This window comes from Tauraco erythrolophus, chromosome 6, assembly GCF_009769465.1.
Source record: "Tauraco erythrolophus isolate bTauEry1 chromosome 6, bTauEry1.pri, whole genome shotgun sequence".
In the NCBI taxonomy this organism is placed as follows: Eukaryota; Metazoa; Chordata; class Aves; order Musophagiformes; family Musophagidae; genus Tauraco; species Tauraco erythrolophus.
The window spans coordinates 68047790-68071887 of NC_141470.1; the positions used below are offsets into that span (position 1 = coordinate 68047790).

Sequence of the window (24098 nt, forward strand, 5' to 3'; positions counted from 1 at the left end):
TACCATGAGAGCTGTAGAACACTGGAACAGGTTGCCCAGAGAGGTGGTGGATGCTCCATCCCTGGAGACGTTCAAGGCCAGGTTGGACGAGGCCCTGAGCAACCTGATCTCGTTGGAGATATCCCTGTTCCTTGCAGGGGGAATGGACTAGATGACCTTTAAAAGTCCCTTCCAGCCCTAACCATTCTATGATTCTACGATTTTAAACTGTTCTCCCATGTCGACTTCCCAGGAGAAGGGCAGCTGCAAATCTCATGGGCCAGAGGAAATCACTGACTTAAGACGACGTACGTTGTATTTCCACAAAGTGGCATAATTAACTTTCAAACATCCCTTCTACAGGTTATTTGCTCCTACCTAGTGGAATAGCCATTGGAATTAAGTGACCTTCAAGTGGACCGCAGGCAGCAGGCACATCTTTACTGGGACTAAAGAGATACTGGTCTTCTTGGGCAAGTGCATATAAAGGATGCTGTCTCCTAGGGCTGGTTACCACCTTCTGTGTGTGAGAAGTCTGTGTTCTTACTGATTTTACCTTTGTCCCTGAAACAAGAGCAGACAAACCACACGTCATCAACACATGTACAAACAGAATAATATCACACACTACTAACTTCAGCCCTTCCACTGAAACCGTTACAACTTTTTGCTGGGGGATGAAGGAAGCAAGGGAGCAAGACAGGAAGGGTGGCACCTAAAAGTGCTAAGTTAGATGTCACGCTATTGACAGCAATGAAGGAATTAAAATCACAATTTTTGAACGTTTGAGTCTAGGAAATAAAGAGACAGAAACTTGAAGAAAAGGACAAAAGGATAGTAGTAGGTTGGAATGAAACACGCTATTAAGTAGGTAAGAAGAAACCCATGATCTAGGTTTGAAATACAACATCGGAACAGCACGCAAGCCTGGCATAAAAAACAGATGGGATATAGAATATAGTCTGAACTCTTATTCATCTGATTAACTGCCTCAACTTTATAAACTTGCAGTTTGTCTCCAGGCAGAAGATTGACAGGTACTCAAAAGAACAGGTATAATCTACAAATTCCTGGTTTAACAACTCACTGTTACTGAAAAACAAAGCCATAACTAATACCTGTCAGTCTTCACTTGCAATCAAGGAAGCACTGATTTTTGGGTCCGATTTTGAAAATGTATGGTTAGACAGCTAAACAGAAGTAATTTCTATATAACAATGCCTAAGCATACAGCAGAAGAGAACGTTTATTGCAATGTTGCATTTCTTGTGATGGAGTCATGCAAGGTTTTATTCAACCTATATTCTTTGCAAGCAATGGATATTATTAGGGAAATTCTTAACTTTAATCTAAATGGATAAAAACTGCCTGAAACATCTCCAAAAAAAGAGTCAACAACCGTGAATCAAACAGAAGTGCTTCTACTGCTTATTTTGTAGGCATTAGGAAAACAAACCTGGAAAGGATCACATTGGTAATCAACTCCGTACCTTCACTACAGCTGAAAAAATGTTATTTTACTTCTCTGTTGTTTCTAATCATCACTCTTTCCTGCATTGCTGGCTAGTTAACACATGGCAACATGCACTTTTTAGCTCTGTTCACAATTAATAGCTTCCTAATTAATTGAAGAATAAAAGTCAACCATTATAAAATTTAGGGATAATAAAGATTGATAACGTGACTTTTAACAACGCAGACAAGCAAGTAAGGCAATCCAGGCAAGAAGTGGTATTTTTGTACACACAAATTATGGGTTATATGCCTAGAAACGAGAACGGCAAGTCATAACTCGTCAACGAGAAAATACAGGTCAGAAAGAAGTGTCGAGAAAAGGCTTTAAGGTCATGTTGGATAAGCAATGCAATGAGAAATCACAACACAATGCTGTGGTCAAAGGGATAAATGTAATCCTCAGATGTCTCACAGGATGTCAGCGAGCTGGAGCAGGAGACTTCCATATATGACAATACTGCATTCAGTTGTAATTCTGTATCTCTGTAAATATTAAAATAGATTGGACGTTAAAAGGCCTTTGTTGTTTTTTAAGGAAAATCACCTGGAAACTGAAGCAGCAGTAAACTGAAGCCAAAAACTTACTATAAATCAGATACTAAAATCAAAGCATCCCACTTAGTTTTGAGCCATAAGGTATCTAGCCACGGGAAGAAGTAATTAAGGGCAGAATTTCTGATGTCTTTAAATGATGAGCATGTACCTTTCTGCGAAGCATAGGTTAGCCAGAAAAATTGTTCTGTAGTGAAAGACAAATTACTGGACTCAGTAACATAAACAGATACAGTTCAGTGGCTTGTGATTTAGAAGAGGTCATACCACATGATCTAAGAGTCCCCCCTGGCCTTGAACTTTTGAGTAAAAGCAGAAATTGGCAGCATATCTGTAATACCGCCAACTTGTAAAAACAAGGTTCTCGCAGCACGAATGATTAAGCACTTGTATACACACAGCACCTCATTTTAAATTGCTTTCAACTTTTCCTTTCCCTCTGAAAAGTTTATTTGCACTGGGCAGAAACTAGACATTGAATTAAACTTAAGCTTTAAATACCTGGTGGTTTACATGTATTTATCGGTTCAAATTATGCAAGAAAACAACTCCAATTTATTTTATTTTTTTTTCAGAAATGCTCTCTTACTCACAAAAGTGTTAGCTGGATTTTTTTTCTAACTTCCCGGAAGAAACCAAGCATTAGTCACTACAGTTTATTTGCAAAGAAAATGGTTGAAAAAGTTATAAAATGACTGAAAAGAGACTCTCCAGATGGCCATTTCAGTTTTAAATAAACATCCGTATTCTAATACTAATTTAAAACAAGCTCAGTAGACTGCTCTAACAAACCAGAGTCATCTACTAAGTCTGGATTTTCCAGCCAATCAAACCCAAGGCCAAAGACTTCCAATAATTTTTAAGCCTTTATCACCTGGTACATCAAGGCCAGGAAAGGAATCTGTGGGTGCAGATCCATGAGGGAAAGAACTGATGATGCCTAATGCAGGCAAGATTGATTGATTGATTGATTGATTGATTGATTGATTGATTGATTGATTGATTGATTGATTTCTTACTTCCTTTCTTTCTTCCTTTCTTCCTAAGAGCCTGGTGCTTTAAAGTGCTCATTCAACTCTGTTGCATTTATCTACACTCCTATTATAGAAGAGTACAGATCTGTTACTAATTTTATTATTTACACTTTCCTGCCATAACAGCACCTTTCGGAATAGCAGCCCTCAAAACCATCTCCCTATTTTGTCTTCGTAAGACCCATGTGAAACACAGAAGTATAACGTTTCCATTTTATTGGCAAGATGTAGGAAAGCACAAAATTAAGCAGCTTGACAAACTGTCTTATATGAAGAGCCAAAGACAAGTAACGCCGGTATCAAACAAAGGCTGACCTCAGCCTAAAGCCATTAAAATCAGAAAACTTGGAAATAGGACACATATTGATTGGAGTGCTATTCTGCTAAGTGACATGCAAAAATTTCCGTTTTCTTCCTTTCTTCCCTTAGATTAGATAAGAATACAAGAGGGTGTCTTCATTTTATTTACTGTCAAGATAGAGACAATAATATAACTTTCTGTAATTGCAGTCTGATGTGAAATAGAGAAATTAATTTTATGGCGGCTTTATTATTGTAAACATATATGTTGCTGTGCCGCTGTACTATGACTTCATGACTTGGAAGAGAATCTCTCTGGGTAAAGGCTATCCAGAGTTCATCCTGCTTTCAAGCAAATAGCTTTTAAACTGTATTTGTCACATGCAGGAGTTCTGGAAGGTTTAATGCAGCATGCACCCAGGACTGTGTTTCCTCTTTCATTTCTATTTGCCTTCAACAGAAAAGAAGCTAAAGCACAGGAGCAGCTTATTACCACTGTGTGCAACCTGTCCCTTTACAGTTCACTTACACTACTGAATTAAACTGGTAGTATCAAATGATCAAATGACCTACTCAATATAATTAGATTCGGGTGGGGAGTGCTTTTTTTGCCTCTTTACGACATATTGTTTCTAGAATGATGAAATCGGCCTCTTGACCTTCTATAAAGGACAAGAGCCCAATAAATACAGAAGAAAAATGTCATTTAGGACTCAGCACAAGCAAAACTGCTGATTAAATATTTTTAAAGAAGTGTCTGTTCTCAATCCAAATCTTAGAGGTCACTGTATCTTGTTATTGCTACACTAAGTGCTTAGTAGCATGCATTTTATTCAAAAAAAATCTGTACAGAATAAACTAAATTACAGGCGTGCAGCACAGCCAGTAGTCTAAAAGAGTGATCTATCATGCTGGTCCTTCAAATGAGTACCCTGGCATTTTTCACAAGAGAGGTAAAATAACATTATAAGCAACAAGACCAGTAGTTTTCACATAGAAAGTTCTCACCTTTTAAAAATAAAGTAAGTTTTGAAAAGTCTTCTAGATTTTTGCCAGAACTATAATCCACATTTTCAAGGATGGTTATGAGAAGTCCAAATACTTTCTACCAATAACACTTTTTCTTCATGGATCAAAACTGGGCTCCAGAGCACAGGTAAGAAAAAGTGCCAGGAAATGACATAAAGACTACGCTAAGCTTAACAATAGATTCTCACGCTATTTTGAAGATTTGTCACTGCAGATATACATCATAATGAAAAAAAAAAAACACCAAAAACCCACAGCAGTGCTTGTCTACATAGATATATACATGTTTTATACCACACATTTTAATGGCCTAAAAACACGGCCTCATCAAGTGACTGCCTTCCTCTTGTATTTCATACAGAATATAGTATTTTGACAGTTAAAAACTCAGACATCATTTTTTAAACCTGACAGTTAAGATGGCATCAAGTGTCTTTTCCCTGCATGGCTAGCAACAGCCTAAGTGCAAGAAGCAGAGAGGGAAGCCAACTAATATTTTTTTCATTGATGCTCATCCTATTAACTCCATCGTGCCCACTATTCACTTTAACTGCCTCTTACACTTAACGCACTCTGTTTCTCCATCATCATCTTTTATCACGTAATTTGCTCCCTCTCTCCCACAGTGAGAGCAAAAAGCAGCCCTTGTTGTTTTTTTTTTAACCTGCACTCCACTGCAGCTTTCTCCTCTTGGATTTTCCAATCCCCATTATGTTGTGTTGGTTTCTTGCAATGTTCCTCACTTCCTTCCAATGCGTAAAACAACTTCTAACGAAAGCAACTGATGTCTTGACTAAACTCTTCTGCACAGATATGAAGAAGGATGAGCAGTTCCCCCACAGCTTCAATCATAATGAAAACAGCAAAGTGCAACCACTTTGGAATGTCTTTGACTAAACGTCATCCTTCATGACAAGCATTTCTAGTTATTAAAAGTAAGAGTAGTAATGACAGCTCAATCTCCCCACAATTCTCCACATTAATTTTTCTGGCAGATCAATTAAACATTAATCTTAGTTTCTGTATTAAGAATCAGTATGTTTTGAAAAGATAACTAGGAAATAAACCAATTAAAACACACAAATCTAAAATACACTGTTTCAAACTGCTAAAGAGCTGTGAAAGACAACAAAAATTACCAAGAAAATTCCAAGAACGTAACAACTGTAAGAACATTTAGAGCAAAAAGCCACCAAAATAGAGAAAAACAGGAACTTATGTCCTTCTGCAAACCCACTTCAAATACGATCCTACACTTTCCATACCTCCAGCATAAATACCTAGGCAAACATTGGTCTATTCTTAAAAACACTCACTGTTAAAACAGAAATAAGACAAAGACTGTGCCTTTGAGCAGCACTTGTCTTCCCATACAAGTTCCACAAAGATGGATATCAGTGTCTGTTTTAATCCTCACTGAAAATAGCTTTCCACAGCTTTCAAAAACATCACAGCAGTGCCACATACACACATATTGCTTATTTCACATAAACATGCTCATTGTCATTTTTCTTCTTTCTTCCTTTTTCTTTACTCCTCTTTGAGACAGTACCATGAAAGAATTACCACTTCTGACAGGGTGGACTGATTTAAAACTAAAATGTTATATATATTATATTACAAATATAATTTACTTCAGAACAGGGAATATACTCAATTTTTACCAAGATTTGTCTTTGCATCTTATAATTACCTGCTTAAATAAGGTCATATACATTCATATGATTTTCAATGAATGCATGAATTTCACTAGAGCAAACAGTACTTTCTACTTACTCAGGTAAGTGTAGATAAACTTTATCTTCTGTCAGATATCATATAGTTTCACTGTTTAATTATTATATTTACCCATTTTTAATAGGTTTAAAAATTAGAGTATTCTGATCTTAATACTTTGCCTACAAAACTAATGAATGAAATTCATTATTAATTCACTAATAAACTTTATTGATCAATTAAACAACCGTAACAAGTTAGTATAATAAAAGTTATACTTCGCATTTAACCCTGACCTGACTACAAAAGAAGAGTTACCTGCATTTAGTGAACTGAACCAATGCTTCCATCTAACGTGTCTTTCAGTATTTTCGAGCTAATAGATGTCATCTTCCCACTTATCAATTTAAATTTTCATATTTCAATTCATGCATTAGAGGTGGGAAAAGAAATATCAGGATTCCTTAATTTTTCAAATCTCAGCAGATTCCTTAACTCTGAATGAATCAACCATTTAAAAGACATGACTGGATAAACACGACACAAAGAACATATCTCAATAACCTTTATCAAAAGCTGAGTTTGTTTTTCAACACACTAAGCTTTCAGGTGCTTATGTCATTACTTCCAGCAATTCAGCTGATTAAGACTTGGGCAATGATAAATATATATTAATATATTTATTAAATTTAGAAATAAGTATGAATTTGACAATCTAAAATAAGTGATATATACACTAAGTCAATCCGAAAACCTACTGGTATTTTTTAGTTTTGAAAAGAGCATCTTAATCGTTCTGCAGTTGCTTAAGCTTTAAATTGAAAAGCAGATGATCTATGACTAAAATAGTTTCATTTATATCAGGAATTTCTAATAGAAAAACTGGTTCACATCAAAGACTGACTTACCTCTAACACACTCGATCACCTTGGGTCTTTGAAGTTTAGATTTGGGAGAGGGAGAGTTGAATCTCAGATATGGTGCTTTTTTAAGCGTGCTACGATGGCCCTGGTAAACTGGTTTTCCATAAACTTGGCACAGATAGTCTTCATTTTGTACCATTGCACTTCCACTCACAGGTCCCTGACACACACACACAGAAAAAAGTAGTTTACAATTCTTCATGTATGATAATTTGAACACATCAATAGGGTTGCAGAAATTTAGAGGAAAAAAAGTAAGAAGTTCTGCGACAAGCAGTGCACATTGCATGCACACACGGAAATGTATGCATATAGAACACATAAGAAACTTACTAACAGCTGAATAAAACAGCAAGTACTGGGTAAGACAAATTCATAACACGACAACGAATTCTATGCTGTTATACACACTTAGCTTAGGCTTCCACAGCACATGAAAACAAGGACAATTCTGACAACAGAAATCCACAGGGCAGGGCTATCACTTTCATTTAAAATGATTACAGTTACCCATACAAACAATTTTTCACACGAATACAGCAATCTAAAGCAGAGCAGTCATCACCAAAAAGGAAACCAGCTACTTGGGAACTCACATCTGCCCTTTTTTCTTTCCTCTGCAAACTTTCAGAAAAGTGAGTCCTAAAGTTCCGTTTGCTCATGTTATCTTCTGCTTGCTTCTGCAATGGCTTAGCTGCGGATAAAGGTTTCTTTGTCAAGCATCCTTGGATTTTTTGAGTTTTTGCTTTAATTTCTTTATTGGTCTTCATAGCCTTGATGCTTTGGGTTCTCTTGATCCATGGGACCTTTTGATCATATTTCACTTGTTCCAAATCATTTCTTGCCATTTCAGCCTGAAGATAAAACATAAATGTAATAAAAGGAGATTTTTATCTTCAAGGCTATCAGAAGCCTGTGATATATATATCAGTCTGTGGATAACTTTGAAGTTCTGAGAAGTGGCCTATTTTTCATGTTAGCCAGCAACTGTGACCAGTGATTTTCATTAAACAATGAAAGTTTAAAAAGAGAGGTAAATATTTTCTTATAGCATACTACATGGTAGTAATAACAAGCAGTTTTCTCATGTTTTCCAGTTGTAAACGAATCATGTTTAACTATTGACATGAAAGAACAATGTAAGGTGGAAAAATGTAACGCAAAGTCCTGAACTCATTTTTTCCAGCCATACCTGGATTTCTACACTGATTGCCTTAATCCACTCATCCACAGTCTTTCTGATACGAATCTCTTCCAATACATCTCTGAAATAGAAGAACTATTTTAGGTCAGTGCTTCTTAAATTGCACAGATTTGTTCCTGGGAAAGCAGTGACCTATAAACACCATAAAAAGAGAAACCCAGAACACAGACGGTAAGATTAGGTACCTCTACAGTCTCCAAAAGGCACTAAGCACAGCCTAGCTGAGTTTCCCAAATCTAAATCTGCTCTTAGACAAGGCCACCTGCAAATTTCATCCCCCACTGGTACGTACTAACAGTATTACAAACATCTACAAATAAGTGGCAGCCATGTGTCAGTTCCTATTTTGATCAAAAACTGAAATAACAAGGCAACAAAAATATTCCAACTCAAATCACGAAAAGCAGATGACAAAAATTACTACTTCCTCTAAAAGATAATAACAGCAGACATCATGCCTGAAAAAAAAAAAATCTTTACATGAAGAGAATAGTTGCTTTGCAAGATTAAGTTGTATTTTCATAGGAAAACTTTCATAGATTCAAGCAGGAGTATTTAACACAACTAACGAAGCAAAAGTTCAAAAGCCATCCGCTGTAGGATGACTAATTCTGTAACACACACAGGCTTATTAAGCCTCTTCTGCTCTGAATGACAAAATTACTCTTTAATTTTCCTACTAAAGTGAGCCTGTCTGTAAAACTAAGTGCTGCCTTGTCATGACAGCAGAGCGGTTTGTCCAGATGATACAGCCTCAGAATTCGGATTTACCAAGAAGTAACAGGTACCTGTCAAAAAATTCAATTCACATCAAGAGGACCAAAAAACATTGGTAGTTCAAGAGAATCATCTAATGATTGCTAAGGAGAGTCAATAAGTAACTTTTTGCAGGGAAGTGCACTAGTTCTTTAACACACACAATTAAAAAAATTGAGAGAGAGGCGGTAAAAGGCGAACACATACAATGAGTAGTCACACAAAGCACTGAATTATAGGGTCTAACCTGTTCGTAGTTATGGCATTAATAAAAGCATCTCCATCTTTTGCACGAATAACAGCTTCCAAATTTTCTTCGAGAACTTTTTTATTGTTTTGAACTCCTCTCAAAATCCTTTCAGCATCCTTCAGTATAGATTTCGGCACTTTAACATTTCGAAGGATGGATGGTTTATTGAGCAGATGGCGTTCAGGAAGATCAGATGCAGCAGCAGGCTTTTTTGACTAAAATTGAAACAGAATCTCTAGCCTTTAATCAGAGATTATAACTTCAATTTTCTACACACTGATCAGAATTCCTATTAATCTATGACCACATTAATACCCATCATATGAAATACCATCCACATGTACTATCATCAACTCCAGTTACTCAAGAACATTCAGTATGTTGCGAATACATTCCGAAGTGAAGCAAATGGAAGGACATCCCAAAGATCTCAAATGCTAAATGGTGTAATGTGTGAGCAGCAACGCTAACGAAGCAAGTAACTGCTGAAAAGATGGCAATCAGATACATGAAATAGGTGTCACATGCGAATCGCTCCACAGAACAGTATCTAAGTATAAGTAAACACATAATAAAAAGAACAAAGTCCTCTAAACATATGCACTCATTTGGCAGCAATCTGTCCCAAGAAACATCAAGCAACATGCCTAAATTTTAACAATTAAATAAACCCCTCAACAGCACCATGATCCTCTCCTCCTTCTACTGATTTTAACTTTTCATAAGAAACAATGAAGCGACTATTAGCCTTTTACTTAGCAGAACTCTTTTACAGAGATAAAAATCAATCACATACTAGCTGCTACATACAAAAGGAAGGGATACAAGTACACAGGAAACAAGGAGCCATACAAATAAAGTTCTCACACTCCTGGTGAAACCCAGAGGTCCCCAAATAGAGTGTTTCATTTTCCAGAATGGAAACAAGCAAAGAAACAAAAAGTGATAAATGTACATAAAGAAAAAGAAACCCCAAAATAAAATCAAAATACTCAAACTTGAGTAGACTCTGAAAGCAGTAAGTGAATGAACAGAAAAAAGTCTCAGGTCACACATCGGTTTTGGCTTTAAGGCTACTCTTTTATCGAATCAGAATTAAACGAAAGTTTATCTTCTAAAACGTGTACTGCCAAAGCACAATGGACAAAATGAAATATAAATTAACACACTGATCCCATGATTTTGGCTTTGTCTGGTGAGAAAAGGACAATATACCACATTATTTATAGAATCATAGAATCATAGAATCGTTAGGGCTGGAAGGGACCTTCAAAGGTCATCTAGTCCAACCCCCCTGCAAGGAACAGGGATATCTCCAACTAGATCAGGTTGCTCAGGGCCTCATCCAACCGGGCCTTGAACGTCTCCAGGGATGGAGCATCCACCACCTCTCTGGGCAACCTGTTCCAGTGTTCTACAACTCTCATGGTAAAAAATTTTTTCCTAATATCCAACCTGAATCTACCTCCCTCTATTTTAAAACCATTACCCCTTGTCCTATCACAACAGGCCCTCCTGAACAGCCTCTCCCCATCTTTCCTGTAGGCCCCCTTGAGGTACTGGAAGACCACTATAAGGTCACCCCGGAGCCTCCTCTTCTCCAGGCTGAACAGCCCCAACTCTTTCAGCCTGTCCTCATAGGAAAGGTGCTCCAGCCCTCTTATCATCTTCGTGGCCCTCCTCTGGACCCTCTCCAACTGGTCCATGTCCTTCTTATGTTGGGGACTCCAGAACTGGACGCAATACTCCAAGTGAGGTCTCACGAGGGCAGAGTAGAGGGGGAGAATCACCTCCCTTGACCTGCTGGCCACCTTTATACCACCTGGTATAAAATTTACCAATTTTATATAGGTTTTGATTTTAAAATTAAACTTTTTGACAAATACTAACTCAATAAGACAGTTGAAATTTGTGAGAAATTTGTGAGAAAAAGTAAGAAATATAGACATATATTAAACCATAAAGTGATACAGATTTGCCAGTTAGACCCAGATAATGAAATGGTAATTATATTAGCAGTCCACACTATGTCCATTTGAGGCAGCAGCTTTCCATCTGACAGGCTGAGAGAGTTGGGGCTGTTCAGCCTGGAGAAGAGAAGGCTCCAGGGTGATCTTATCGCAGCCTTCCAGTACTTAAAGGGGGCCTACAGGAAAGCTGGAGAGGGAAAGCTTTTTCCAAGGGCATGTAGTGATAGGACAAGGGGCAATGGATTTAAACTGAAAGAGGGGAGATTTCAATTAGATCTAAGGAAGAAATTTTTCACTCAGAGGGTGGTGAGGCACTGGAACAGGTTGCCCAGAGAAGTTGTAGATGCCCCATCCCTGGAAGTGTTCAAGGCCAGGCTGGATGAGGCTTTGAGCAACCTGGTGTAGCGGAGGGTGTCCCTGCCCATGGCAGGGGGGTTGGAACTAGATGATCTTTGAGGTCCCTTCCAACCCAAACCATTCTATGATTCTATGATTTGTATTATTCCCTCAAGGTTGTTCACTAAGATTGAATAAGACAAGTCAAAGAACAAGTTAAATCTTACTTTGAGTAATGTAATCTGTACATAATCACAACTTTTTTTTTTTAATAGAGGTATGCAATAGTTACTGTAGTGTTATCTCACTACAAGCGTATTCAAAACTGTTTCAGTATTACAGTATTAAAATTTTTTCTAAAATCAGAAAAATTCAAAACATACCTTAATAAGATTATTCATATCTGATTTCCATGAACTTGCTTCCTAAAAAGATAGAAGAGCTGTTGAAAATTATCTAAAGATAGATCTGTCAAGGTAAAAATCTAGATACTTGATCAATTTAAATGGACACAATGAATTAATTCCTTGTGAACCACTAAATCTCACTGCATGCTTCTTTTGGACTAGAGCACCACCACCTGTTCCATCTCAACCTATCTCAGTTCACTCAGGCCTATCATTTGCTTGTATGACAAAGTCAGTGGTCATTTCCCCCAAGCATTTATTTTCTTACTCTATAAATCTCTCAGTGATGAGAAGTCAATACCTAGGTATCTAAATAACTCCACATTTGCTGAAGTCACTCAGAGGGTGGTGAGGCACTGGAACAGGTTGCCCAGAGAAGTTGTGGATGTCCCATCCCTGGAAGTGTTCAAGGCCAGGTTGGATGAGGCTTTGAGCAACCTGGTGTAACAGGAGGGTGTCCCTGCCCATGGCAGGGGGATTGGAACTAAATGATCTTTAAGGTCCCTTCCAACCCAAACCATTCTATGATTCTATGATCATCTCTGTCTTCCTATTGACCTTTTCTGTAAGAAAAAGAAGAGATTTGAAACCATTTATGTCAACTGCGTCTTTCTCACCTGCCATTCCTTCTCCCATCTTCTCCTGCTCTGTTGCATATGCTAAGGTATGTTACCCGATTAAGTTTTTAGCAATAGTGGTAAGCAAATATTTGCAACATAAACAGGGCACATGGCATCTGTTCTCTTACTACTAAGAGCAGTTAAATGTGCAATCCACTAATGTGCTACAAAATCTACGAAACAATTCATCAACTATACTACAAGAGATGACAGATGAAGCCACATTTTCTGTACACAGCAACAAATAACTGGCACGTAATACAAAATATTTTTAGGGAAACATGCACGCTGAAACCTTCAACCACAGAAATGAACTAACACAATCAAAGCTACTATGTTCCAGCCAATTCACAAACCTGTGAATTTTCGTCTTTCTTCTTTCCCACTGCATATATTTACAAGAACAGAGAGGACCACAGCAGACAGACTAAATGATCAGGTATACCTTGCTTCCACATGGAATCAGGTTAACAAACAGACAAAAGTTTCGATTTTCAAAAGCCAGAGACAAGCTACATGTTCCTGCACAGAACCATTTTAGCACCAAAGGTACAAAATCATGAGCATGAGAAACAATACAATGATATATACCAGGCAATTCTTTAGAAATAGCACTCTTTACAAAAAGGAAATGGCAAAATGAGAAAGGAAATCGCTTAAGTCATCCCTAAAGTTGACTGCACATAAGTAGAACACTGTTCTTTCCCAAATGGGAATGTTACATCAGCTCTGTACCTCTGCTGTCACAGAAAGGCAGCCAGCAGAAAACAGGCACTGAAAATATCTGAAACAAACAAATAAAACACCTTTTCTTTTTTTTTTTTTAACCTGTTTCATGTTTGGTAGAACAGCAGTAAGAGCTTCTACAGCCTAGTCCATTCCACACTCCTTGAGACATCATTACTCAGGCTCAAAGCACCCAAAGCCCTTCCACACACAAAGACTGTAATATTTCAAGCAACTGTAAAAACAAATGCCTGTCTTTTTACAGAGGTAGAAGCAAGGGCAAAATTTTTACCAATACCAGACCTCCAAGATTTTCTCCACACTTTTTATTCCCTTTATCAAACTCTTGGTCATTCTGATAACATGGACTTCACCTGTAGCATGTCACGCATTTCTCTTCTCAACTGGCCAAGATCTTGAATTAAATCATCCGCTTTTTTCACCGTTTTCTCAATTGAATTGCAATTTTGGAAGGAGCTCTCAAAAGCAGGGAATGAGCCTGTATGCAAAGCAGAATGCCTGATGGGAGAAACACTCTTGATTAACACAGCTCCTCATGTGGCCAAAGAAAGTAGCCAATTTTGAAACTGAGCATGAATTTAAAGTTCAAGAATACCAGACCTTTATATAAAATGGAATTTGCTTTTTCACCTGAGGTTTAAGACAGGTTATTGGGTTTTCTCTGTTTACTACTTAACACCTTCAGCTGTATCCCTCTATTTTGAACAGTGAAACTACATCTAAAATTCAGATCTAACAGAGCAACATTTAAAGTTTGGATACCCTTCCCTTTGAAGCAATTAATATTTTTGCCTATAGTATCATAAATAAGACAGTATCCATGTAGCTGTTTCTAATTATATTAGCAAAATTACGACATCGAATTATTGCCTGGGGAAAATACGTTTCAGACTCGATGGCTAAGAACATTTCCCCACCCATACTAAAGCTTAGAAACTGGTAGGCTGATGCTGCTCCTTCCCAACAAAGTGTTCTCATTCAGCTCCCAGAAGCAGGCAGCTTGGAGTCTCACTAAGAAAGGCAATTCCACTTTAACACAATGCCTGTAGAGCTGGTTTCCTGACACCACTCCCCAAGCTGCTACAATAGAAGAAATACACTCAGAAGACAGAAAAGCACTCCAAGTGACACCCACCGACCTCTGAGAATGTTATGAACCATCCTTAGCAACGAGCTTTCATCTAACTTCAGCACAAGAGAAATGGAGAAGTAGCTCAGAAATACCAGTGCTCCGGGGTTTTACTTCAAGCGCAGCTTCGTCAGACTCAAGGACCATGCCAGTGACTCTACTACACCATCAGTATCTAATACACCTTTCTCAATTTCATTAAAACTAACAAAAAATCTTTCTCAATTTTGAATTGTTGTGTTTATTTACCCGTCTCTCTCAGAATGCCAGCTCGTTTTATTACTGTTTAATGCCGCCTTCTTGGAAGACTCAATTTCCCTTAGTGGCATTTCTTGAGAATTCAGAATATGCTCAAGAAGCTTCCCTTCGCCTAAGGGAGAAAAAAGAAGGTTAATTATGTTCAATATATTTCTTTCTTTTCCTTTTCAGATATTTCATTGTTATATAATACTCACCGAGGATAGTAAAAATAATTTTTAGATTTTAAAATACAGATTTACTTCAGGTAAGACAAGTCACTAAAAATCACTCACATTAATCTATGTTACTATGATTGCTTTACATTAGCAAAGTCAGAAAACAGACAGTTTTCAGTGACAGCAATTAACAGTCACAGAGAAACGTTCTGTCCATAATGTCATAGATTTGATCTTCTTCCTTTGTCTTGTTTCATTTATTCCCAAACCCAGGGAACAATAGGAATATGTAACAGCTTTGTAAAAAAGAGATAGAACCAGCAGTCTGAGAAGGATCGCATGAAGACATAAAGAGGCATTTTGTCCATGATAGAGTACAATGGCTGGATCTTTTAAGTATTCTTCCTCAATCTTAGCTCCACCAGCAATTCTAAACACAACCAGCTAAAAAAAGATGCTTTATTTTTCGATGGAATCTCCAAAACTGCATTTCATGTCACTAAACTGATCAAAAGCAGTAAAAGAAAACTACTTCCTTTGCTTTACACATGCTATTTTCATTACAATGGCCTAGAGACCCTATGAATGCATGTGTTTGGGAAAAAAATATTCAATTCAACCAATAATAATTACTAAGTTACTGAGCAGATCCCAAGTTTGTCATTATTCTATATAATCTTCCTTAAACCTGACAATGAAAGGTCACTCAATTTTTCATCTGAGAAAACATTTCGGCAAGCAATCGTGTCAAGACACTATAGGTTAGATCAGTACTGTTGTTAAGTCTTCAGTTAGTTAAGATTCATTTATCCACAAAATTAACCCTTCCCAAACATACTTTCAAATATTCTGAATACATGTATTTAAGCACCAGCAACCCAACAGCTCAGAAGAGGTGAGGACCACACAAGGTAATCCCCAGGCCATACTACAATGCCAGTGGGGGGCAGGAGTGTCTTTCTTACAATACCTTCACATGTGGATTTAGGAACATTTTCCTTTTCTGTTACAGGGTTTTCTTTCTTTGAGATTTTCACATTTTTTGACACAGGTTCTGGAGCACATCTCCGTGGAACTGGTGTCTTTAGAGGAGATTTTTGTGTATGAATGCCACGATTTTGAAATTGGCTTGAATATGCTTCAGGGAAAAAAAAAAAGACATTATTTAAAGGTTAACAATTTTCTTCACAGGAAAACAAATCTAGAAAAAAAAATTATGCCAACATTATGAATTTTTCACAAAAAATTCAAAACATTACACAACTAGTTAAAAAAGTAAGCAGGAAGAAAGTTTCACACTTACAAGTGCTATTACAAAGGGATCAAAAAACCACCCAACCATAGTATAAGCTACTTCATGACAAGCTTCTGCATAGATTATTTCTCAGTAAGATTATTTTAGGTTAAAGCTAGGCCTCTCTTGGTACAGAGTAAGCAGTCAATAAACATCAAACTCTCCCTTTAGTTTAAACTGGAACGTTTCAGAATAAGTGGTATACGTTACATAGCATGTTAGGCAATAAAATTAGGGTGATGTGATGTACAATCCAATATTAACAGAAACAAAATTAATGCAAAACTAACACTGGGAAGATACTAAGAATTTGTCTTCACCTTGGGCAGCAAGTGGACCACTGGTAGGAAACAAACCCCTCTGCCACGAAGATACGTCGTTAGTAAGCGATTGCTGTTCTGGCTTCTCAGATTGTTTCGGCACGAGACTGGCGGAAGGTACGTGAATTTGCCGTAAGCCACTCGTGCTGACTGCAGAGCTAACGAGATGAGACTAAGAGACAAAATTACAAACTATTTCTGACATATGCATGAGTTTCCCCAAGTAAAACTCTAAACAGGAATACTTGCCATGTAATCATATTAACCAGATTTTGACATGCTATTTGAGAGAAAAGTAATTTACAACAACCTCAGAACACAGACATGCTTGGATATCCTTCTGCCTTCCTAAAAGCACACAGAACTCTCTGAAGAAACAATTTATAACTGTTCTTAGATTTTTAATCTGACTGGCAACTTATTAAATGAAAGTTTCCTCATTTACCAAAGGTCTAAACAATTTCTTAGCGGGAACAAGAACGTTTCAAAATTTTTGCATTTTCTTTCCACAGACACAAAAATTATGGGGGGGAGGGCAGAAGATATCTGGGACAGAACCAGAAATAAAACTCTTCCCAAAAAGCTCTAAGCTCATGTGCTAGCCACTGGATCTTTCTTTCTAATACTAAAACATAATCCAAATTTTTATACCATTAACACTGAGACACAGAAGAAATGATTAAGCCAAAGCTTCTGCATTGTTACTTTGATACCTGGATATTCATTTGTTGCTCCTGTAACTTTTCCAAATGCTGAATCCGTTGCACCATGAAAGCATTCATTTGTTTTTCAAGCTCACTGACTCTTTCATGACAGTGAGGCTTCTCATGTTGAGCCTTTGTATTTGTTTGCTGTTCAGCAACACGCTGCAGTTGTCTGTCTGTCTCCTGGAGTTTATGAATTAAAGCTGAAACTGAGTTAACTTTTGCTTCCAAATCATTTTGAACCTGTAAGAGGGGAAAAAAAAAAAGAAGTGCAGAAGACGTGCAAGGATGAAGAGAACAAAACATCCTTCCCATCAATACAGAATTATTTGCTTCCCAAAAGAAACAATTAAAATCCTAGTTAGCCCTAAAGTTTGGTGGTTTAGCAATACTATGAAATCCTTCTAAAGATTTATCTAAAAGATAAATCAAATAGTCTCTGCCCATTTGCCCATTTAGCCAAATTAAAGTGAGTTCTCTCTGAGTTCTTACACTGGTCAGTAAGCCTGCCATGACTAACACACGGAAAAGAGTAAGCAAACGCATTCAGTGTCTGCCACATTCAGAATTGTCTACCAACAAGCCTGCCCCCTCTGCTTCCGCAACTACCTCCCAGGTTCCGTTACACAACAGATATGAAGCTCTGCAAGTGGAACCAACCCCCAGGGAGGATGACGATACACACACGCTAGTATCCTTCCCTAGGACCACGCATATCATCAAGACATCCTCAGTTAAGAAGAAAAGGCGGGTGATTGTTTTAGGAGACTCCCTTTTGAGGGGTGTGGAGGGCCAGATTTGTAGACCTGACCCTTTACATAGGGAGGTCTGCTCCCTTCCTGGGGCAACAATTAGGGATGTGATAAAAAAACTCCCGTCTATAGTCAGGCCCACCGATTACTACCCTCTTCTTATTTTCCAAGTTGGTATGCATGACATTAGGAAAAGAAACATCCGGACTATTAAGAAGGATCTCAGTGTTTTGGGAAGAATGTTGAAGGGATTGGGGGCCCAAGTAATATTCTCTTCTATCATACCGACTCTGGGACATGACACGGGATGGAAAACAAAGATCAAGGATTTAAATAATTGGCTACAAAAGTGGTGTGAGGAAAACAACCTAGGCTTCTTTAACCACGGGCTGACCTTAATGCCAGATCTTCTATCTAGGGATGGGGCGGGTTTGTCTCCACGGGGCAAAAGGCTGCTTGCTACAGAACTCACTGGGATCATCAACAGGGCTTTAAACTAGATGTGAAGGGGGTGGGGGGTATTGTCAGACTTAGAGGATTAACAGCCGAGGACGGCCCTCCATTGTCTGATGAAAGGAGGGTAGGCAGGTGCCTTAGGCCTGCTGCCTCAGTGATAGTAGGGGGTGATATGTGTAGTCAGGAGCAACACACAAGTTGCCTAGAGGTAAAAGAAAATCCCAAAAAACAGCTCAGGTAATAAAACTTCCCCCCCTAGGGGTGCAGTGGGGTTGAAAGCCCAACTTACGTGCTTCTATACGAACGCACGCAGTATGGGCAATAAACAAGAGGAACTGGAAGCTCTTGTTATCCGGGGAAACTATGACATAGTTGCCATCACTGAAACATGGTGGGATGACTCGTATAACTGGAGCGCTACCATGGATGGCTACAAGCTCTTCAGGAGGGATAGGAGAGGTAGAAGGGGTGGTGGGGTTGCCCTGTATGTAAGGGAAGGGTTAAACTGTTTAGAGTTAAATGTTGGGGATGACTTGGTAGAATGTCTGTGGGTGAAAATCAAAGGGGGGCCTATGAAGGCGGATATTGTAGTGGGAATCTGCTACAGGCCACCCTATCAGGACAGTGAGACTGATGAGCTATTCTTTAAACAACTGGGGGAAGTCTCGCACTCACTAGCCCTTGTCCTTATGGGTGACTTTAACCTACCTGATGTCTGTTGGAAGTATAACATGGCAGTCAGGAAACAGTCTAGGCGGTTCCTGCAGAGTGTGGAGGACAACTTCCTATCACAACTGGTCAGTGAACCGACTAGAGAAGGTGCTCCCCTAGACCTGCTGTTTGTGAACAGAGAAGGTCTTGTGGGAGATGTGAAGGTTGAAGGACGCCTGGGGCATAGTGACCACGAGATAATAGAATTCTCAATTCTAGGGGAAGTTAGGAGGGGGAACACTAAAACGGCCAAGCTGGACTTTGGGAGAGCTGACTTTGGGCTGTTTAGAAGTCTGGTTAACAAAGTCCAATGGGAGACAGCTCTCAAGGGTAAGGGGGCGCAGGAGGGATGGTTACTATTCAAAAAGGAAATTCTGGAGGCACAGGAGCGAGCTGTCCCTGTGTGCCGGAAGTTGAGTCGCCGGGGTAGAAAACCAGCTTGGATGACAAAGGAGATTTGGGAACATCTCAAAAGAAAAAGGGATGTCTATAAGTCTTGGAAGAATGGGCAGGCATCCAGGAATCAATACAGGGAGGAAGTTAGGGCATGTAGGGAGATAATCAGGGAGGCAAAAGCCCAATTGGAACTTAGACTAGCCTGCTCCGTAAGGGACAACAAAAAGTCTTTCTATAAATATATTAATAACAAAAGGAGGGCTAAAGATCACCTCCAGCCCCTACTGGACTCAGGGGGTACATTAGTCACTAGGGATGAGGACAAGGCTGAGGTCCTTAATGCCTTCTTTGCCTCAGTCTTTAATAATAAGGTCAGCAGTTCCCAGGTGAGCTGGCCTTCGGTGTCTGAGTGCGGGGAGGGAGAGCAAATCGAAGCTCCTGTGATCCAAGAGGAATGGGTCAAGGATCTGCTCCTTCGGCTGGATGCCCACAAGTCTATGGGGCCTGATGGTATCCACCCGAGAGTCCTGAGAGAGCTGGCGGATGTCATTGCCAAACCCCTGTCCATTATCTTTGGGCAGTCTTGGCTCACTGGGGAAGTTCCGCTGGACTGGAGGCTGGCGGGTGTTACCCCCATTTACAAAAAAGGGCGGAAGGAGGATCCGGGGAACTACAGGCCTGTCAGTCTGACCTCAGTGACGGGCAAAGTCATGGAACAGGTTATCTTGAGTGCTATTAATGAGCACATACAGGTTAACCAGGTGATCAGGCCCAGTCAACATGGGTTTATGAAAGGCAGGTCTTGCCAATCAAACCTGATCACCTTCTATGACAGGGTGACCCGCCTGGTTGACGAGGGAAGGGCTGCGGATGTAGCTTTCCTTGACCTCAGTAAAGCCTTTGATACAGTTTCTCATAGTGTTCTGGTTGAGAAACTGATAACTGCTGGCCTGGATAGGCACACCCTCCTTTGGGTTAAAAACTGGCTGGATGGCCGGGCCCAAAGAGTGGTGGTAAATGGGATAAATCCGCCTGGAGGCCAGTCACCAGTGGGGTTCCCCAGGGCTCAGTGCTGGGTCCAGTTCTGTTTAACATCTTTATCAATGACCTGGATGAGGGGATTGAATGTACCCTCAGTAAATCTGCGGACGACACCAAGCTGGGAGGCTGTGTCGATCTGCTCGAGGGTAGGGAGGCCCTTCAGAGGGATTTGAACAGACTGGATCGTTGGGCTGAGGCCAATAGCATGAGCTTTAACAAGGCCAAGTGCAGAGTCCTTCACTTGGGGTATAAAAACCCCAAGCATCGCCATAGGCTCAGGGAAGAGTGGCTGGAGAGCTGCCTGGCGGAGAAGGACCTGGGGGTCTTGGTTGACTACCGGCTTGATATGAGCCAGCAGTGTGCCCAGGTGGCCAAAAAGGCCAATGGGATACTGGCGTGTATCAAGAATAGTGTGACCAGCAGGAGCAGGGAAGTGATCCTGCCCCTGTACTCGGCACTGGTGAGGCCGCACCTGGAATATTGTGTCCAGTTTTGGGCCCCTCGCTTTAAGAGAGATATTGAGCTCCTGGAGCGAGTCCAAAGAAGGGCGACTAAACTGGTCAAGGGGCTGGAAATTAAAACTTATGAGGAGCGGCTGAGGGAGTTGGGGCTGTTTAGCCTGGAGAAGAGGAGGCTGAGGGGACACCTGATTACAGCCTACAAATACTTGAGAAAAGATGGTGGGGAGGTGGGGGAAGGGCTCTTTACATTAGTGTTGGGTGATAGAACAAGAGGAAATGGGTAAAAGCTTAGTCAGGGGAGATTCAGGTTGGATGTTAGGAAGTATTTCTTCTCTGAAAGGGTTGTCAGCCACTGGAATAGGCTGCCCAGGGAGGTGGTTGAGTCCCCATCCCTGGATGTGTTTAAGAACAGGGTGGATGAACTGCTTAGGGACATGGTTTAATGGGGATTAGGGATGGTTGGACTGGATGATCTCTAAGGTCTTTTCCAACCTAGAAATCTATGAATCTATGAAACAATTTCAACACCTACAATTTTAAGTGGACAAAGAACTAGTATTACCACAAGCTACTTACTTTAAGAAGTGGAGCTGTAGTAGCAATGGCAGCAGCAGTTGCTGCTGCAATGGTTGTTGCAGAATCAACTTCCTTGTGTGTTGACCCGGTGTCTTGACCAGCACTTGCCTTTTTTTCTGTGGAGGCATTTCCTAAGAGCTGTACCTTTACCTTCTTAAGTACAGGAGTATTTTGAGTTCTATAAAAATAAACAAGTGCCTGCAAATAGCATTGTTTTCTCCATAGCCTCTCCAAGCAAATCATTTCCCAAATGCAGCATTTTTATCACTACTTATATAAGCATTTCTCCTTGAAGTCCTTGACGCTTCAGGAACAATTTTATTCTCATCTTTTAGCATTACGCAGGAAATTTTTCAGGATTACCTTACAGATTCTAATATAAAAGGCATTTCCCTGTGATGATTGCAACCATAACAAATACTATGTTTACAGGTTGTATTTTGCAAAGTTCAATGTACTAGTAGCAAAGTCCAACTAAATTTCTGATCTTCAATATTTCTAGCCTATGGATAAACAGCATGTGTCCTCATCTGTCTTTAAAAATATTATACAGTTTTGGCACAAAACGAATTATCTACCAGAGCAGATCTTGCCTGACTCTTGTATCATTAAATCATTAACCCAAACAGTCTAAAGGCATTACCAAAAATAGGTAAAATAAAAAAGATGCTCCAGTGAGCTCTGAATGCTAAAATAAACTGCAAACACCTTCACAGACAGAAAAAGAATACTAACAGAGAACAATAAAGAATCAAGAATACTTTTTCTTTACCAGCTACACATTTTGGCAGAAACTGAAGTAGTAGTACAGTAATATACCTGTACAGAAACAGAACAGCTGAGACCCTAACAAAAACACACACTTACTTTTGCTTTAACACTGCTCTCAAAGCCTCTTTCTGGCCAGTAGCATATTGAGAAATAAGAACATCATCTGTGGGGAAGGACATAAAATATACTTTGTCAGATTAAATGACACAAAAGGTCCATTTTAAAGGTAGACACAAAGCGTTATTTCAACACGTACAATTTTTCTGCGAAGAATCTGCTGCCTGCACAAAACACACAATCTATTGCAATAACAAATTGTCTCCTGACACTGAGTAGCAGACTTAAATCATGATGAGAGTAAGAGTAGGCTTCAGTTAGCACAATTTTATCTAGTAATGAATGTTGGTATCAAAATCTATTTTGGTATGCAGTGAAAATGGCAATACCTTACCTTCATAAAATCTGAGGGAAAATGCCATATAAATGGTAACTTGAGCTTAGACAACCCATTCAATATAACCCCACAAATTCTAACTTGAAATAAAATTAATTAAAAAAAGAATAGAACTGCGATACAAATATTTCCCTGCAGCCATCATAAATTACAACAAATTTTCTTAATAGCTTTAAATTATGCCTAAACGATTGCAGGCTCTCCTTCATCCACTGTTTGCTGGGCAGAGACAACAACCCAAGACGTGGCAGGTTGGGTGTTTCTCTACTAATTACAGCGAGCTAGTACACACATGCTGACAAAGCAGCTAGCTGCTGCCTCTGTGAGCACAAGAGGAAACTAAAGTATTGCTTTTTGACCTTAAATGGGGGTATTGATTTGTGTTTCCTTCCTCTAGACAGCCACAGATATCTGAGAAACCTGCAGAAGTGTACTTTCTTTAAAAAGTCTTCACTTCCCCACATCTGATTTAAACTGACTGGCAGATTCAGAAGTTAAAGGAAAAGGCATCAACAATGTGATTTCTCAGATTCCCAAGGATTAAAAATACACTTTTTATGGTGTAAGTTGCTTTCAGAAAAATGTGCATTTGTAGTACAATTATGCACGATGGGAAAACACAACCAAACAAGGTCCCAGCCTCACAATTCTCTATTCAGAGACACGAAGAGTTTGATAAGCAAAAGGAATCTCAAGACTGAAGGAAAATTTGCAAAGTTTAAGAACATAAATTACAATTATCATCATTTTACCCAAGAAATTTTTGAATATTTTCATTGAAAAATTTCTACGTTGAAGAAAAATACTTTTGCTCTAATTATTCAGATTTGTTACAAAAACAAGGGCTGTAGCAGTACATCGATGTGTTTTACCTTTAGGTCTTCTGCTATCTTCCAGCAGCAGCGAAGGATCTTCTTGTACTGCAGCTCCTTTAGGATAATCCTTCAGAACAAGAAGAGCAGAAAAGCATACATCAAAGCCTCTGGTATCAGTGGCTAAAATTTTAGAAGCAGATGGAATTGCTGAATACACAAACGTAAGTATCTCCACACACTAGCACAAGATCTTGGAACAAAACACGTTAAGATCTTGTCCTGGTTTTGACTGGGACAGAGTTAGTTTTTCTTTTCAGCAGCTAGAAGAGCTCTGTGTTTTGGATTTACTCTCGGATTTGTTATGAGAAGAATGTTGACAGCACACTGATGTTGGTGTTGAGACATCAAGGACCTTTCAGCTTCCTGTGTTTTGCCAGTGTGCAGGAGCACAACAGGCTGGGGGG

General features: G+C 39.2%; 1 protein-coding gene across 2 annotated transcripts in view; it reads right to left on the reverse strand.

Moving 5' to 3' along the window:
* Positions 1–24098, reverse strand: part of KIAA0586 (KIAA0586 ortholog) — an 81683-nt gene that overhangs the window by 53269 nt on the left and 4316 nt on the right. The window contains exons 3-16 of one of the 2 annotated variants that reach the window (XM_086612944.1): positions 23692–23761; positions 22462–22528; positions 21595–21772; positions 17211–17444; positions 16498–16669; positions 15854–16021; positions 14717–14837; positions 13692–13836; positions 11948–11989; positions 9256–9473; positions 8241–8313; positions 7645–7902; positions 7034–7208; positions 358–543 (exon numbers count right to left, since the gene is read on the reverse strand). In XM_086612944.1, coding sequence (XP_086469070.1) covers positions 358–543; positions 7034–7208; positions 7645–7902; positions 8241–8313; positions 9256–9473; positions 11948–11989; positions 13692–13836; positions 14717–14837; positions 15854–16021; positions 16498–16669; positions 17211–17444; positions 21595–21772; positions 22462–22528; positions 23692–23761 — 2107 coding nt within the window. Of the gene's footprint in view, positions 1–357; positions 544–7033; positions 7209–7644; positions 7903–8240; positions 8314–9255; positions 9474–11947; positions 11990–13691; positions 13837–14716; positions 14838–15853; positions 16034–16497; positions 16670–17210; positions 17445–21594; positions 21773–22461; positions 22529–23691; positions 23762–24098 lie in introns of both variants that reach the window. The other variant, XM_086612945.1, reaches the window with a different exon arrangement.